Below are 13103 nucleotides of genomic sequence, written 5' to 3' on the forward strand. Positions count from 1 at the left end.
GGCATCCACAACCTCTCTGGGCAGCCTGTGCCAGCACCTCACCACTCTCTTGGTAAAGAACCTCCCTCTGATATCCCACCTAAATCTTCCCTCCTTCAACAAAAAACCATTTCACCTTGTCCTGCCATTATCTACCCTTTCAAAGAGTTGACTCCTCTCCTGTTTGTACGCTCCCTTCAGGTACTGGAAAGCTGCAATGAGGCCACCCTGCAGCCTTCTCTTCTCCAGGCTGAACAAGCCCAGCTCCCTCAGCCTGTCTTCGCAGGGGAGGTGCTCCAGCATTCTGATCATCTTTGTGGCTCTCCTCTGGATCCTCTCTAACAGCTCCCTGTGTTTCTTGTACTGGGGGCCCTAGACCTGGATGCAGTACTCCAGATGGGGCCTCATGATGGCAGAGTAGAGAGGGACAATCACCTCCCTCGTCCTACTGGCCCACCCCTCTTCTGATGGATCTCAAGATACCATTTCCTGTCTGAGCTGCAAGAGAACACTGATGGCTCATTTCAGTTTTTCATCCACCAGGACCCCCAGGTACCTCTCTGCAGGGCTACACTAAAGGATAAATTAAGATTAATTAAGAGAAGATACAGAAGTGCAGCACATGAAGAAGAAATTCACTGTCTGTGTATAAAATGAAGAACTGGGTAAGAATTAACCCATAATAATTTACTAATTCACTATCAGGATACAGACCCAGTTCCAGCATTCTCAGCTGTGTTTCTGAGTTGTCACCTCAGGAAAAAAAGGAAAAAAAAAAAGAAAAAAAAAGGCTTGAGGAACTGTGAAAGACCTGGAAAAATACACCTTTGCATGCAATGTAAAGAAGTGTGATTGTGCCTGTGTACCAAGCAGTCAGCTATGAATAGTAGCTGTTAAAACTGTTCGAGTAGAACGTTTTCATTGGAAAATGCTGACTCAATGGAATCTTGATATGAAGCAGGAATGCCTCAAAACTTGGAACAGAAAACAGACAAGTTGGCTGACCAGCTGGACATCCTGCTAAACCACAGGAAATGTTGCATATATGACTTTATTCTGATTTAGGAGTAGAGGGAGGAGATCAGATACACAAAATTTGCTGAGAACAGAAATGCTGGTTCTGAGGAGACAAGAGTTATCCTGGTGGGAAAGCAATTTCTTATGCTAGATGCTTTTCTAACTGGGAAAGGCTTTATAACATTTAATTGATGCAAGGTGACAATAGACGTAAGTGGAAAAAAAAATGAACATTAATTTTGTAAGTAATCACTTTTTGGTATAACTACTCGATGACTTCTCTATTGTATAAAATCAACTCTGAATATCTTTTTAAAAATGTGAGATAGCTAAACAAATGTGATTTTGTTGGAGAAAACAGAGCAACCTAGAATTTTATGCTGTATCTAACTAATGGCCTTTTATTGCGCTATAAACATATAGGGGTCTGTACTACCACTATTCCCACATTCATCAGACAAAGTATGAAAATCTGAGTGCTCTAGCCTTCAGAAAATTAAATTCAGATCCAAAGTTCATCCCCGTGGACACTGCAGGAAGAGTCTGAATACAGTCTAAATAAAACTCAAGGTTTCAAAAAATCTGGATTTCAGCTCTTCACTTTTAACCACCTCCTGTTTTCTTTGTACCTTCAGCAAAGCTGCAACAGCCTCCTGGTTAGCATTTCGAACATCTTCTCCATTCACTGTTAATATCTGATCTCCTTGCATCAATCTCCCATCTGTATCTGCTATTCCACCTTTGACGATGTCTGACACAAACACCCCTGTATCATTTCTGCAAAAAAACCACATATATTCTGCATTACAATATTGTTAAGCGTTATTTTAATGGCTTGTAATTGGGAACACCTTGAACATCACCTTGTTTTTCTGGGCTAGTTCCTCTAGGAATGGCACAAAAATGAAATGTACTGCCATCAAGCCCACAGTATCTGAGCACTGCATACCAACAGAAAAACAAGCGTGCCCAACAAGTCCCAGACACTGTCCATGCACATTCATACCTTTTCCCAACTATACTCAGCCCAAGGCCTTTGCCAGGCTTCTTTTGGAGCTCTATAGTGAGTACATCATACATGTCCTCCTCCTTGTACTGGGCCTCATCTCTGTACACAGTCAAACGAACTTTTTGCGGAGTCTGTCGGAGAACATTTATTGCTTCATCATGTGTGGCACTCCTGAGGTCAATTCCATTCACCTACAATGAAAGCATACATTGCTGAACTATGCAGGACTGTCCAACAGACAAATAAAATATGTCTAGCTAGCAAATTACAATAAACAGTGACAAAATAAACCACTGTACCTCTAATATCTGATCCCCAGCCCAGAGTCTCCCATCTTTTGATGCTGCTCCTTCTTCATACACTTCATGGATAATGATTGCTCCCTGCAGATAAACAACAAAAATAGGTTGCATGCTGAAAGAAAATTTCCCTAACTGTGAAGCAAGAGCTATGGAAAATTCCTTCTAAAACTCAGTAGTGATAAACAAAACAGCCAGAAGAATGATGAAAAAAATTACCAAAATATTTAAGAAGTTCACTTACACTTCCAATTTCAAACATGTTTTATCCTTCAATTTTTTTTTCCTAATAGGTTATCTTTAGTAAGTTTTTATAGATGCTACAGAAAGGAAGGAAGATAAAATCTCTTCTAACAGACATTTTAACTTCATTATTATTAATTTATGTTAATTACATATATTTATCCAACCCACCAACAAAGTGTCTGCTCCTCCAACAATGCTTAGACCAAGACCAGTCCGTCCTTTGGAGATATCAATGGTTGTTTCACATCCAGGAATAATGGGACAAGTAGCTGGGTCAGAAACTAGGGTGGCTGGAGTTGAAGACCTGCTTGTATCTAAAACAACAATTAAACATCCTAGTTACAGTAAGATGGTTTGGTATCAGAGAAGTGATTTTACGATACCATTTTGAGAGCTGACCAACAGCTCAACAGTAACAGCCCAAGAGTCAATCTACAGATAACATTCTTATCTCAAAATGCCCACTTAATGGCATTCTCCCTTCCTCTCAAACAAGTACTGTCCTGTGGTTTTAGTAGCAGTTGTCCGATTTCTATGCCATTAAGTATTTGGACCACAGCTTTGACTTAACTGAGATAGTATCACATAAAATGTACTGTATTTGTACTACTTCATTCTTACAGTTTGGATAGTTAAAGGAAATAATTTAATTTAAATACTTATACCAGCAAATCTGCAATGTAGATAACAGATGAACGGAGTGCATACTATATACTACTTGCATGGATACAAGGATGTCAGCCCAATCCCTCTACAAGGGGCTGTCAAGGTCCATGTAAGTATTCTGTCTCAGACTCAGATCTGTACCATGAGAAAGAATGTGATCTGCGATATTAACTAAGTTCATATCTTCATTTGTATGACACAAATGGATCTTTGCTTCAGTTTTTTTTGTCAGTTCTGTATCTTTCAAAGATAACACAAATAACCTAAGAATGCTAGGAGAGTATATTGTGTAATAATTTAATTAAAGGACCAGCAATCAAAATGTGGGATGTTAACATCATTTCTATAACTGATATCTCATGTGCTTTAAGGAGAAATCAAAAAGAGTCTTCCAGAAATTAAAATCAAGCATCTAAGTCCTTTTTAGACATTTTAAAGGGCAACTGATTGAAAGAAGTACCACTGAAAGTAAAAGAGTGTTTGATCATTCAGTAACAAGCACTTCTACTACACAAACATTTAGGTATTGTGTGAGCAGTAAGTCCTGTAGGAACAGTAAGCTTTAAAACAAGTTGTCAATGGTTTACCAGCTTTGGGCCGGTTCCATGACTAATGGGGTAGGAGGACCCATGGAACCAATCCCTGGGAAGTGGAAGAGGGGAAAGGGTAGGGAGATGAGCCTAAAAACGAAACAGTGGCAATGATCTGAGGAGGAAAGTTAATTTACTAAATATGATATCAGAATGCAAGATAACACAGTATAATGCAATATAACTGGAATTCAGGCTAATAAATCAAATAAAATGAGAGAGAGAGTGTCCAAAACTGAAGGCCTTACTCTAATGCTGAAGGTGAGACGACTAGGGAACACATACAGAAATAAACAGAAAGGGAAAAGAGCACGTCTCGTGATTTGTGAACAGTTATATCTTTCACTCTGAATGGAAAATGGAAACAAAAAGTCTACTGGGGTATGTAGTTCTTCTCCTCTGAGAACCAGGTAACCTGAAAATATCGACAATCCACAGAACTGGAGCATTAACTCTTTAACTCCCAGTGCTCTATATGATGTTATGATGTGGAATACCGATAACAAAAAATCATAAAACCATGACACAAGTAGGTCTGGCCCCTGAAAGGAAGTGGAAGAGCATTCAAGACTATTCAAGGGTAAAGCTTCTATGCAAGCTATTCTGTTATGCAAGCTGTTTGCTGTATAAGAAACTGTTTCAGAATCACAGAATGGTTAAGGTTGGAAGGGGCTCCTGGAGGTCACCTAGCCCAACACCCCTGTTCAGGAAGGAATACCCAGAGAACGCTACCCAGGACTATGTTCAGGTGGCTTCTGAAGATCTCCAAGGAGGGAGACTCCACAACCTCTTTAGGCAATCTGTGCCAGTGCTCCTTCACCTACAGGGAAAAGATGGACTTCATAAAAGAAAACGGGAGTAAGTTACACAGTCAGCTGGAGAATGGAGAGGGAGATCTTTCAAGAGTTGTATTGTATATCCCTACAAACAGTGGTGAAATCAAGTTTCAATCAAAACCCAAGCATGCTGGAGAGGGCATTGACAATACCTCCATCACTCCTTTGCCCATGAGATATGGTGTGGAAAATTGGAGAAGGAGGAAGTAGACTTGTACACAGTGAAAGACCTCAGCTGTGTTGTGTTTTATAAAGTTTCCTTACAATGATGTAATTGTGTATCAGTATTACTGCTAATAATAAACAACAGAAATATGACTCAGTAATACTTTCAGTGACGTATATATAAAATAACTTTAATATGTTGTTATTCAGTTAAACTTTTACTAGCTTCTTAGTGGTGTGCTACTTAGCCAATAACCATCATCAAACAGTGGCGTCTCTGGTCGAGAGGGAGAGAGTCAAATGTGGCTGGTATTAAACAGTGACAAAGCATCATTCATTTCTGCATTCTAGGAAAGATGATGAGAATTTCTCTCTGATTTAAAGGAAATTACTCCCACTTCATTCTAGAAAACCATGACCCAAGCATTTGCTACACAATCTTTGGGACAGAAGAGGAAATCTCTCCATCCCTCACTTCTACAAATAGGCAAATGGGAAGGCAAGAGGTAAGTCTTCAGCGTAGAGTCTCACTGCTTTATTTAGATTGCTCTTTAGTCTGGAAGTACTAGAAAGTGAAGCTCAGAAGACAGTCACATACATACAAAACAAACAAACAAACAAAACTTGTTTACTAGTGTAAGAGATTATCCCTTTTTCTGCACCTTTGTCTCAAAGCTTGCTGTTGGACACAGATAGGCAAGTCCAGGCAAGTCCTGGTCGAAGTTCAAGAAATTCTTTGCCAGGGGCAATGAGAGAGAGAGAGAGAGAGATCAGTAGCAGCTTAATGGCCAAGAAGCAGCCTTTTGTGTGGGCTCATCTCCAGGGAGATAACCATACCTGCATGCTCAGGGGTGCTGTACAAGACTCTTAGCTAAATGCCCAGGAATGCCACATTGGCAGAAGAAGAGGATAAAAAAAGGGACATACAACCAAGAGGTTATTTCTGATATCAGGTGCCTCATGACATGATATCTGCCTGCTGCCGGACTCTCCTGGGCCTGCTGAGACCTGCCTGTTTCTCCTGGACTCGCTGTCGCTGTACCTGCTTGCTGCCTAAGGCCAGCCACTCGGCTGCTGCCTTCTCCTGAGCTCTTGCTCCTGTATCAGCTTCAGACCATTGGAACAGCGTGCAATGGGACACTGCAGGACCTTTGGTGGTGACTATCCCTGCTTTACGTAATTCTTGCTCCTTTCCTATCTTTCTTATCACCTGCTTTCCCTTCCCCACCACCCCAATTCATAATAATTGCCAGCCTTCCCTTCCCCATCTCCCTGATTGACTGGGATTTGTAATAAACCGGTTGAACCAACGTTTGAACTGTTGTTTCTTAATCTCTCACCTGGTATACATATATCAAAGAACCTCCTCTCGCTCTGATAATCAGAGCGAGACAACTAGCTGGGTCCTCATTTTCATCTCATAATTGTAGTGACAAGACACACAAAAACCTTACTTTTGACTGCTTCTGGTTCTGGTGAGTTGGAAGAGAGAACAGTTGCTGGTGGCTGGATACTCCTCCTCTCTATTGATGCACCGTTGGAAGGGACTGGAGCTATGGTCTGGCTATCTGCCTCTCCTGAGTTGATTGTAAGCCTCACTGTGTTTTTGGATGTCTTCAGAAGATTGATAAACTGAACGATAAAAAGAAAAGCTGTGAAGAATGGAGTTGGACTTCCCATTGTAAAAGAAAAATACAGCAAAAGAACTGTTCTCCAGACAGCTAGAAGTCACAGTTCTGCAGATTTTCTTGTAAATTAACAAGCATAAATACTGATGTTTGTGAGCCCGACCTGGGTGATGTTATTCAATTAGCTTCTATAGAACTCAGCCGAAGTATACCAGATGACAACATGGTTACCTGTGGACAGTGTCTCTGGACAAAGTACTATATTCATAGCATTTAGTAGGAAGATCAGAAAACTAGCGTTGTCTTTCAGTGCTTGGGTGGAGCCCAATAATGATCCCACAAAAATCAACGCCAGGAAATCTATAGCTTTCTATCAAAGCACAGTTGTGCCATACAAGCTCTTTAATCAGAAACACAGGTGGAAGGAAAAATTGAAATTATTATATGAATTATAGGAGGAAAAGGATAATACTGGAATGTAACACAGAATTGGATCAAACTCACGTTCAAGTTTTAGGAGATGGTGAAAAAAATTCAAAGTTCGCTACTGTCTCACAGGCATCAAATCCTCCCAAGCATTTCAACATAATTATTTTGGGTTTTTTTAGAAATGAAACCTTACTCAGCCTCTTCCTCCTTTCTCTAAAGCCTTACCCATTTCCCTGCAGACAATTTCAGTACTGCTTAGATATTTACTGCTTGAGAGACGGCACTGCTCTCAGAGAATAAGATAGATACTCTGCTAATTGCCCTTTAACAAACAGAAAGTGATCTTCTCGTGCCTGAAGAATCACTTTTCTGGTTAACAACGCAGGTACTAGAAAAATGCCCTCCTTAATTCATTACAGAGCCTAAATTGAGTTTGGTGAGCTGGAAGTTAGTAATAAATCTTGATATTTAGGAGTGGAAATAGCTCTTGCCAAAGGGTTGAAATATCAGGTATGCAATATAACAAGATGTTTGTTACAGACACTCCCTATGTATAAGCTCAATTCATGACTTGATTTACCTCTGATGCAACTCGCTCATTTGAAATATAGACATATCAATTTTACTGTTTCTAATACTTTTGAAGTGGAGTAGCCATGAAGAGACAAGATTCAGTTACAGTTCATACCTCTTATCCCACCACTAAGTGCTTCTTACTCATAAGATGTGAACCACAGGGAAAAAAAATCACATCCGTAGTGAAGAGAAAGACTATTTATGTAGGATTCAGTTTATTCTGCAGTAATTTCTTTATCCAGACAAAACTTGTGGATCTTTGGTTCTCTAGCCAACTTTGAAAATGTATTTAGAGTAATCAAAACCTCACTAGTTTGTTTGAGACATAATCATCTCGCATATTTAGTGGTGTGATTTCTATGATATTCTAGACAATTCAGAAGTACCTTTTCTACTGGATAGCCCACAACAATTTCATCATCCACTGCCAGGATCTGATTCCCAACTTTGATTCTTCCATCCTGGAAACAAAACAGAAGAAGAAATATAAACTCTGGGTGCCATTAATAAAGAAAATATATATTTTCATATGGATTTAAAATATTTTCACACCTTTGCTGCTGCACCATGATCTGTTAAGCTCTTAATAACTACTCCACTGACTGTGTCTTCTTCACTAATGGCAATTCCCAAACCTCCTTCATCCTGCGGTAAACAGAAATATGCAAATGGTTAAGTACTGCATTTATCAAAATGTTAGAATACATTCACAAAAGACTAGTGAATACTGCAGAAATAACAGAAGTTAGAGTCTTCACAATGCATCACTGTTTTACTTTAAGCTAAACTATTTCTGAAATAGCAGATTTTCCCAGCCTATTAATAGTATATTGCTTACCAAGATAAATCTGAAGCGATTCTAAATTCAAACCCATTTCTTCTGAAACTCTGAAGGTTAACTATGATTCAGTTGTTGAATTCATAAATAGGAAGAATTATACAAGCAGAGAATGGTCGAGATTGGAAGGGACCTCTAGAAGCTCCTGTCCAACCTCTTGCTTAAGTACAGCTACCTAGAACAGATTGCCAAGGAACGTGTCCAGGTAGCTTTCAAAGATACCTCAGAAAAGAGACTCCACCACCACTCTGAACAACCTAACCTGTTCCAGTGGTCCTTTACCTGCACAGTAAGAAAGTGCTTCCTGATGTACAAATTGAACCTCTAGGGCTCCTGTTTGTGTCCACTGTCTCCTGTCCTGGGAACCACTGAAAGGGCCTGGCCTTTTTCACTCTCCCTACAGGTATTTATACAAGTTGGTAAGATCCCCCCACAAGGACTCCTTCAAGATGAACAGTCTCAGCTCTCTCAGCCCCTCCTCACAGGAGAACTGATCCAGTTCCTTGATCATTTTGGTGGCCCTCTGCTGGATTCTTTCCAGTATATCCATGTTTCTGTCACACCAAAGCATCCAAAACTTGACAAATCACTCCATGTGCAGCCTGACCAATAGCGACTAGAGGGGAAGAACCACCTCTCTTGACCTACTTTGCCTAATGCACTCTGAAGTACCATTAGCCTTTTCAGCAGCAATACAGAACATTTGGAAACTACTGACTGAGGCAAATAAAACTTCAATTCATATAGTAAAAAATACAGGAATGGAAAATACAGAGGATAGAAAAATATATGCTCTTCCTTTGAAATTAGTGAATGTGACACACTGAAATTTCCTCAGCGTTTTTGGAAAGAAGTAAATCATCCGGATACCTTAATCCATAAGATACTGTCCTGGTTAACAAGGAAAGGCTAGGTACCTTCCAGGGAGACACACTTACCAACACTCTACCCCGTACACTAAATGTAGCTGTCTTCCCCATGTCACGAAGCAAGAGAGTTTTCCACCCTTTACTTGGCAGCTTCACAGATAGAAAACATTTGGCCATTTTCTTCCAGCTGCACAGTTTCAGCAAATATATATGATTTTAGGGGGGAAAAATTTGGTGCTCATAATCTGCTGCTGATTAAATTACCTGGAACAACTCAGGCAATGATTTACCTGATGAAGCATCATAGAACCTCTCTCTGTGTTCACCCAAAGCAGCTAGTTAATGAAAATTTTAAATTAGGTCAAGAGATGACTTCTTCCAGAGACACAGAGCACATGGCAAATTCACATGATGTTAAAAAACCTCCTCAAGTTTTCAAGGAAGGTATAACATCAGGAAGGTTCTTTCCATCACAATAGAAAGGAAGAACAAAAGGACTCTAGAAATCTCCTGTCTGATTTCTGGTAAGTAAGGGATGAAGTTTGTTTGCCCTGAGGGATTCCATTATAAAAAAGCAAGCTGGTGAATACAAACATGGCTGGTGTCAATTTAATTCTCAGCGCATACCTTAGGGAGTTCCACATACTGAATATTTTTATATGAACTGAAGTCAGAAGAAACACTGGAGTCTGCAGCAGTATCAATCTAATAATGAAAACACAGCTGTGAGCAGCTATTTTCAACATTTTTCATCAAAATGAAATGGCATGCAAACACTTAAAGTGAGTCTGGTCATTTTATGGATCCATTTAAGCTGTTATAACCCTCTTCACAGGAATACTAGATTTACTTCTTAGTTAAGATGAACATAAAGTAAATCAGACCTAGGCACAGTAAATGTAGCACTTGTACTAAACTCTCTCTTATTTTTCCATTCGATTTCTTCACCTTGTGCAAATATTTGCCAAGTAGGCAGGGCACCCCCCTATTCAGAACAATGTCAGAATCTCAGTCAAATGAGAAAATTACTTAACCTCTTGGTTTTGAAGTGTCTCTGAAGTACAAGGTAAAGCCTCTGTTGACTTTGCAGGGCAAACAGCCATCTGATTTACTGCATCTTTATTTCTACAAGAGATTCAGTTATAGGATATAGTAAAAATAACACCATATTATTTAAAGCAAGTTTAAGTCTAGTTCTTTCTTCTGCATTATTTTTGGTAATAAGAATGCAAGTATCAAAACAGAAACAGAAAATATATTTAACAATTCCTACGAACTGGGCTCAAAAGTATACCAATCTCCCCAAAACTAAAAATAAAACAGAAACACTATTGGTGCAAGAACTTCAGTATATTAAAATACTTTTTTTTTTTAACAAGACTTTTAAACAGAACTTACCTAATAAAGATTATTTTTACTTTAGATGGCGCACATTTGATTATCGATGAAGCATTCTGGTGAGTCTTTCCATAGAGTATTTGCCCATTTATCTACATAGAAGAAAGTAGTAATTATTTTTCAAATAAAAAATCTATAATCCCACATGACTGGCTAAAGCAACAACTGTACTGCAATTTCAGAGTATGTTGTGTCCTGCTTTCACTTACTTTTTTCAGTAAAAAATTCCCTGCAGTTTAGTTTCAGTCTAAAACTGTCACAATGCTAAAAATGTCATTCTCTAGATTACACTGTGTTGTCTTAGCTCATTACCTATTTTCACTCTGTGACTGATGGAACAATAAAGTGAGGCCATGAGAAATTCTAACCAAAGCAAATAAATATGTAAACCCAGGAACAAGATTATTACTATTTACTGTATCTCAGCTCTGAGCAATGAACCTTATACAAATGAATCTGAATGTCACTGCATTTATAATCTAAAGATTTGACCTCATAATTATCATCTTCATTTAGCAGAGAAGGCTCACTGAAAGCCCATGAAGTCCACACGATTCAGATACGATTGGAAATTTAAGTGTGAGCTTGCAGAATAAGGCCATAATTTGCTAATGTTTTATTGTGTCTGTCTCTGACTTTATAGGAGAGCTAACTCAGACAGATGTATTTAAGGGTGCTTTAAGGATACTAAGAATCTGCAATATTAAGGTTTTAAAACTTTAAAAACTTTAACAGATTCAAGAGAACCATCTAGTACACAACATTGGACTCACTGCAAATGACAAGAATGAGGTTAAGTCCACAGTACCACAAATCCTCTACATTCTCTCCCAGTCTGCCCCTGCCAGCCTACACGCCTTCAGTGTCATCCTTATGCTTGGTGCTGGGAAGGAATGTTGGAACTGAACAATCTCCTCACTGCGCTGTTACACATTGTAACATACAGTTTTGACATTACAAAAAACAGCTATGTGAAGGTAATGTTAAATATCACCACTAGACTGCAGAAAGTCACAACAGAAAATACATCTGCAAGATAAATCAGTTGAACTGCAGTAATACAAAAGTAAACATCACATTCATAAACGTACTGAGAATGCTAGCTGCACATTAAGTGGTTTGCACTCTTCAAAAAGCCACTAGAAAACAGCCAAATATGTCAAGAGACTCCATTATACAAACAAATCTGTTTCTAATTCCCCTACTTGATTTGTTTTATATGTAACATAAACCTTCTGATGTTATCACACTTCCAGTAGACAGGGAAATAATTAGAAAATCTGGAGCACTCCACATATGATGGATGAAGGGACTTTAATTTAGTTTTCTGCAGTTCACAATCCACGACACAGAAATTGCTGTCTCCCCTATTCCAAGGACCACTACAGAACACCAGCAAGAATCTAATATTTTAGTGCATTTTAAGTCAGTATGCTTTGGTTTCAATAAGAATTGCAAGAACTCACCTCTAGTAATTCATCTGCAATCTGTAACCTGCCATCTTTGCCAGCTGCACCATTTGGATCAATTCCCACTATAAAGACACTCATCCTGGATCGGTCTTTGTTACCAGCAAGACTAAGTCCCAGACCAGTCCTTCCTTTTTCTAGCTCAATCACGTGTAGTTGCCCTGGTAGATTTCCATAGCGCTGTGTAATCTTTTCTAAATGTAAAGGTGTGGGAAACAGAGGTTGCATTTGCATTAGAGGCTCACAAACCAGTTGTAGAGTTAAGATTATTGTCCAATGAACAGTATCTGATAGCAGAATGCAAACTGGATGAGAAAATCGTAACTGTACTCCACATTTTCATTTCATTTAAGTCTTAGGTGATCTCTAGTTCCTTGTTTTCTTTCTAACTTGAGAAATCATTAAAACTTAAAGAAAAAAAAGACTAAATGCATATAAAAGCAACAATCTTTACTCCAATAACACCTTCAGGTAACAGGAAATGATGAAATTATATATCACAGCCATCAGTTACCTACAGTCACTGAAATTCTGGAAGTAGTCCTGAATATGAAATAGTGAATCTGGACCACGGAGAAACACGGAGATCGGTATGTAATTTAGAAGAACAAATCGTTTTTGTATTTCACTATGTGTCTTCAATCAACCACAAGTGAAAGCTGACAGCAACACTTAACACTCAAAAAAACTCATGAGAATGAAGTAGTTCAAACTCCTGTCTTCTCTTACAGTACTATTTCAGCAATGAATATTTGAAAAATTATCATGAAGGATAAGCTTACTCCAGCTGTAACCGAACTCATCCTCCTTGTCTACATCCTTTGGAACTTGGCTGGAAGATGACTGTGCAACATCACAGCTTATTCCTGAAAACGTGGAAGGGGGAGGCAGAGGCAAGTTACAAAATGAAGTCTTTTCTGGCTCTGAATCGGACTGACTGAAAGCCTGGGGAGAATAAGAAAAATGTAATGGCTAAGCAAATGGAGACTTATGTGTACAGCAAGACAGAATACAAAAACATCAAAAAGGCAGTGACTATGGCTTTGAAGTTTAAATACCAAGCAGCTGGAAGTCTAAATGTGTAACACA

The 13103-nt window shown here is 38.9% G+C and overlaps 1 protein-coding gene across 11 annotated transcripts in view; it reads right to left on the reverse strand.

Moving 5' to 3' along the window:
• Window positions 1-13103, reverse strand: part of MPDZ (multiple PDZ domain crumbs cell polarity complex component) — a 106412-nt gene that overhangs the window by 17719 nt on the left and 75590 nt on the right. For all 11 annotated transcript variants that reach the window (XM_021380073.1, XM_021380069.1, XM_021380066.1 and 8 more), the window contains 12 exons: window positions 12797-12959; window positions 12012-12208; window positions 10546-10637; window positions 10182-10272; window positions 9775-9852; window positions 7993-8085; window positions 7827-7901; window positions 6262-6439; window positions 2719-2864; window positions 2305-2388; window positions 2003-2196; window positions 1626-1773 (listed from right to left, as the gene is read on the reverse strand). In XM_021380073.1, coding sequence (XP_021235748.1) covers window positions 1626-1773; window positions 2003-2196; window positions 2305-2388; window positions 2719-2864; window positions 6262-6439; window positions 7827-7901; window positions 7993-8085; window positions 9775-9852; window positions 10182-10272; window positions 10546-10637; window positions 12012-12208; window positions 12797-12959 — 1539 coding nt within the window. The remainder of the gene's footprint in view (window positions 1-1625; window positions 1774-2002; window positions 2197-2304; window positions 2389-2718; window positions 2865-6261; window positions 6440-7826; window positions 7902-7992; window positions 8086-9774; window positions 9853-10181; window positions 10273-10545; window positions 10638-12011; window positions 12209-12796; window positions 12960-13103) is intronic.

This window comes from Numida meleagris, chromosome Z, assembly GCF_002078875.1.
Source record: "Numida meleagris isolate 19003 breed g44 Domestic line chromosome Z, NumMel1.0, whole genome shotgun sequence".
NCBI lineage: Eukaryota > Metazoa > Chordata > Aves > Galliformes > Numididae > Numida > Numida meleagris.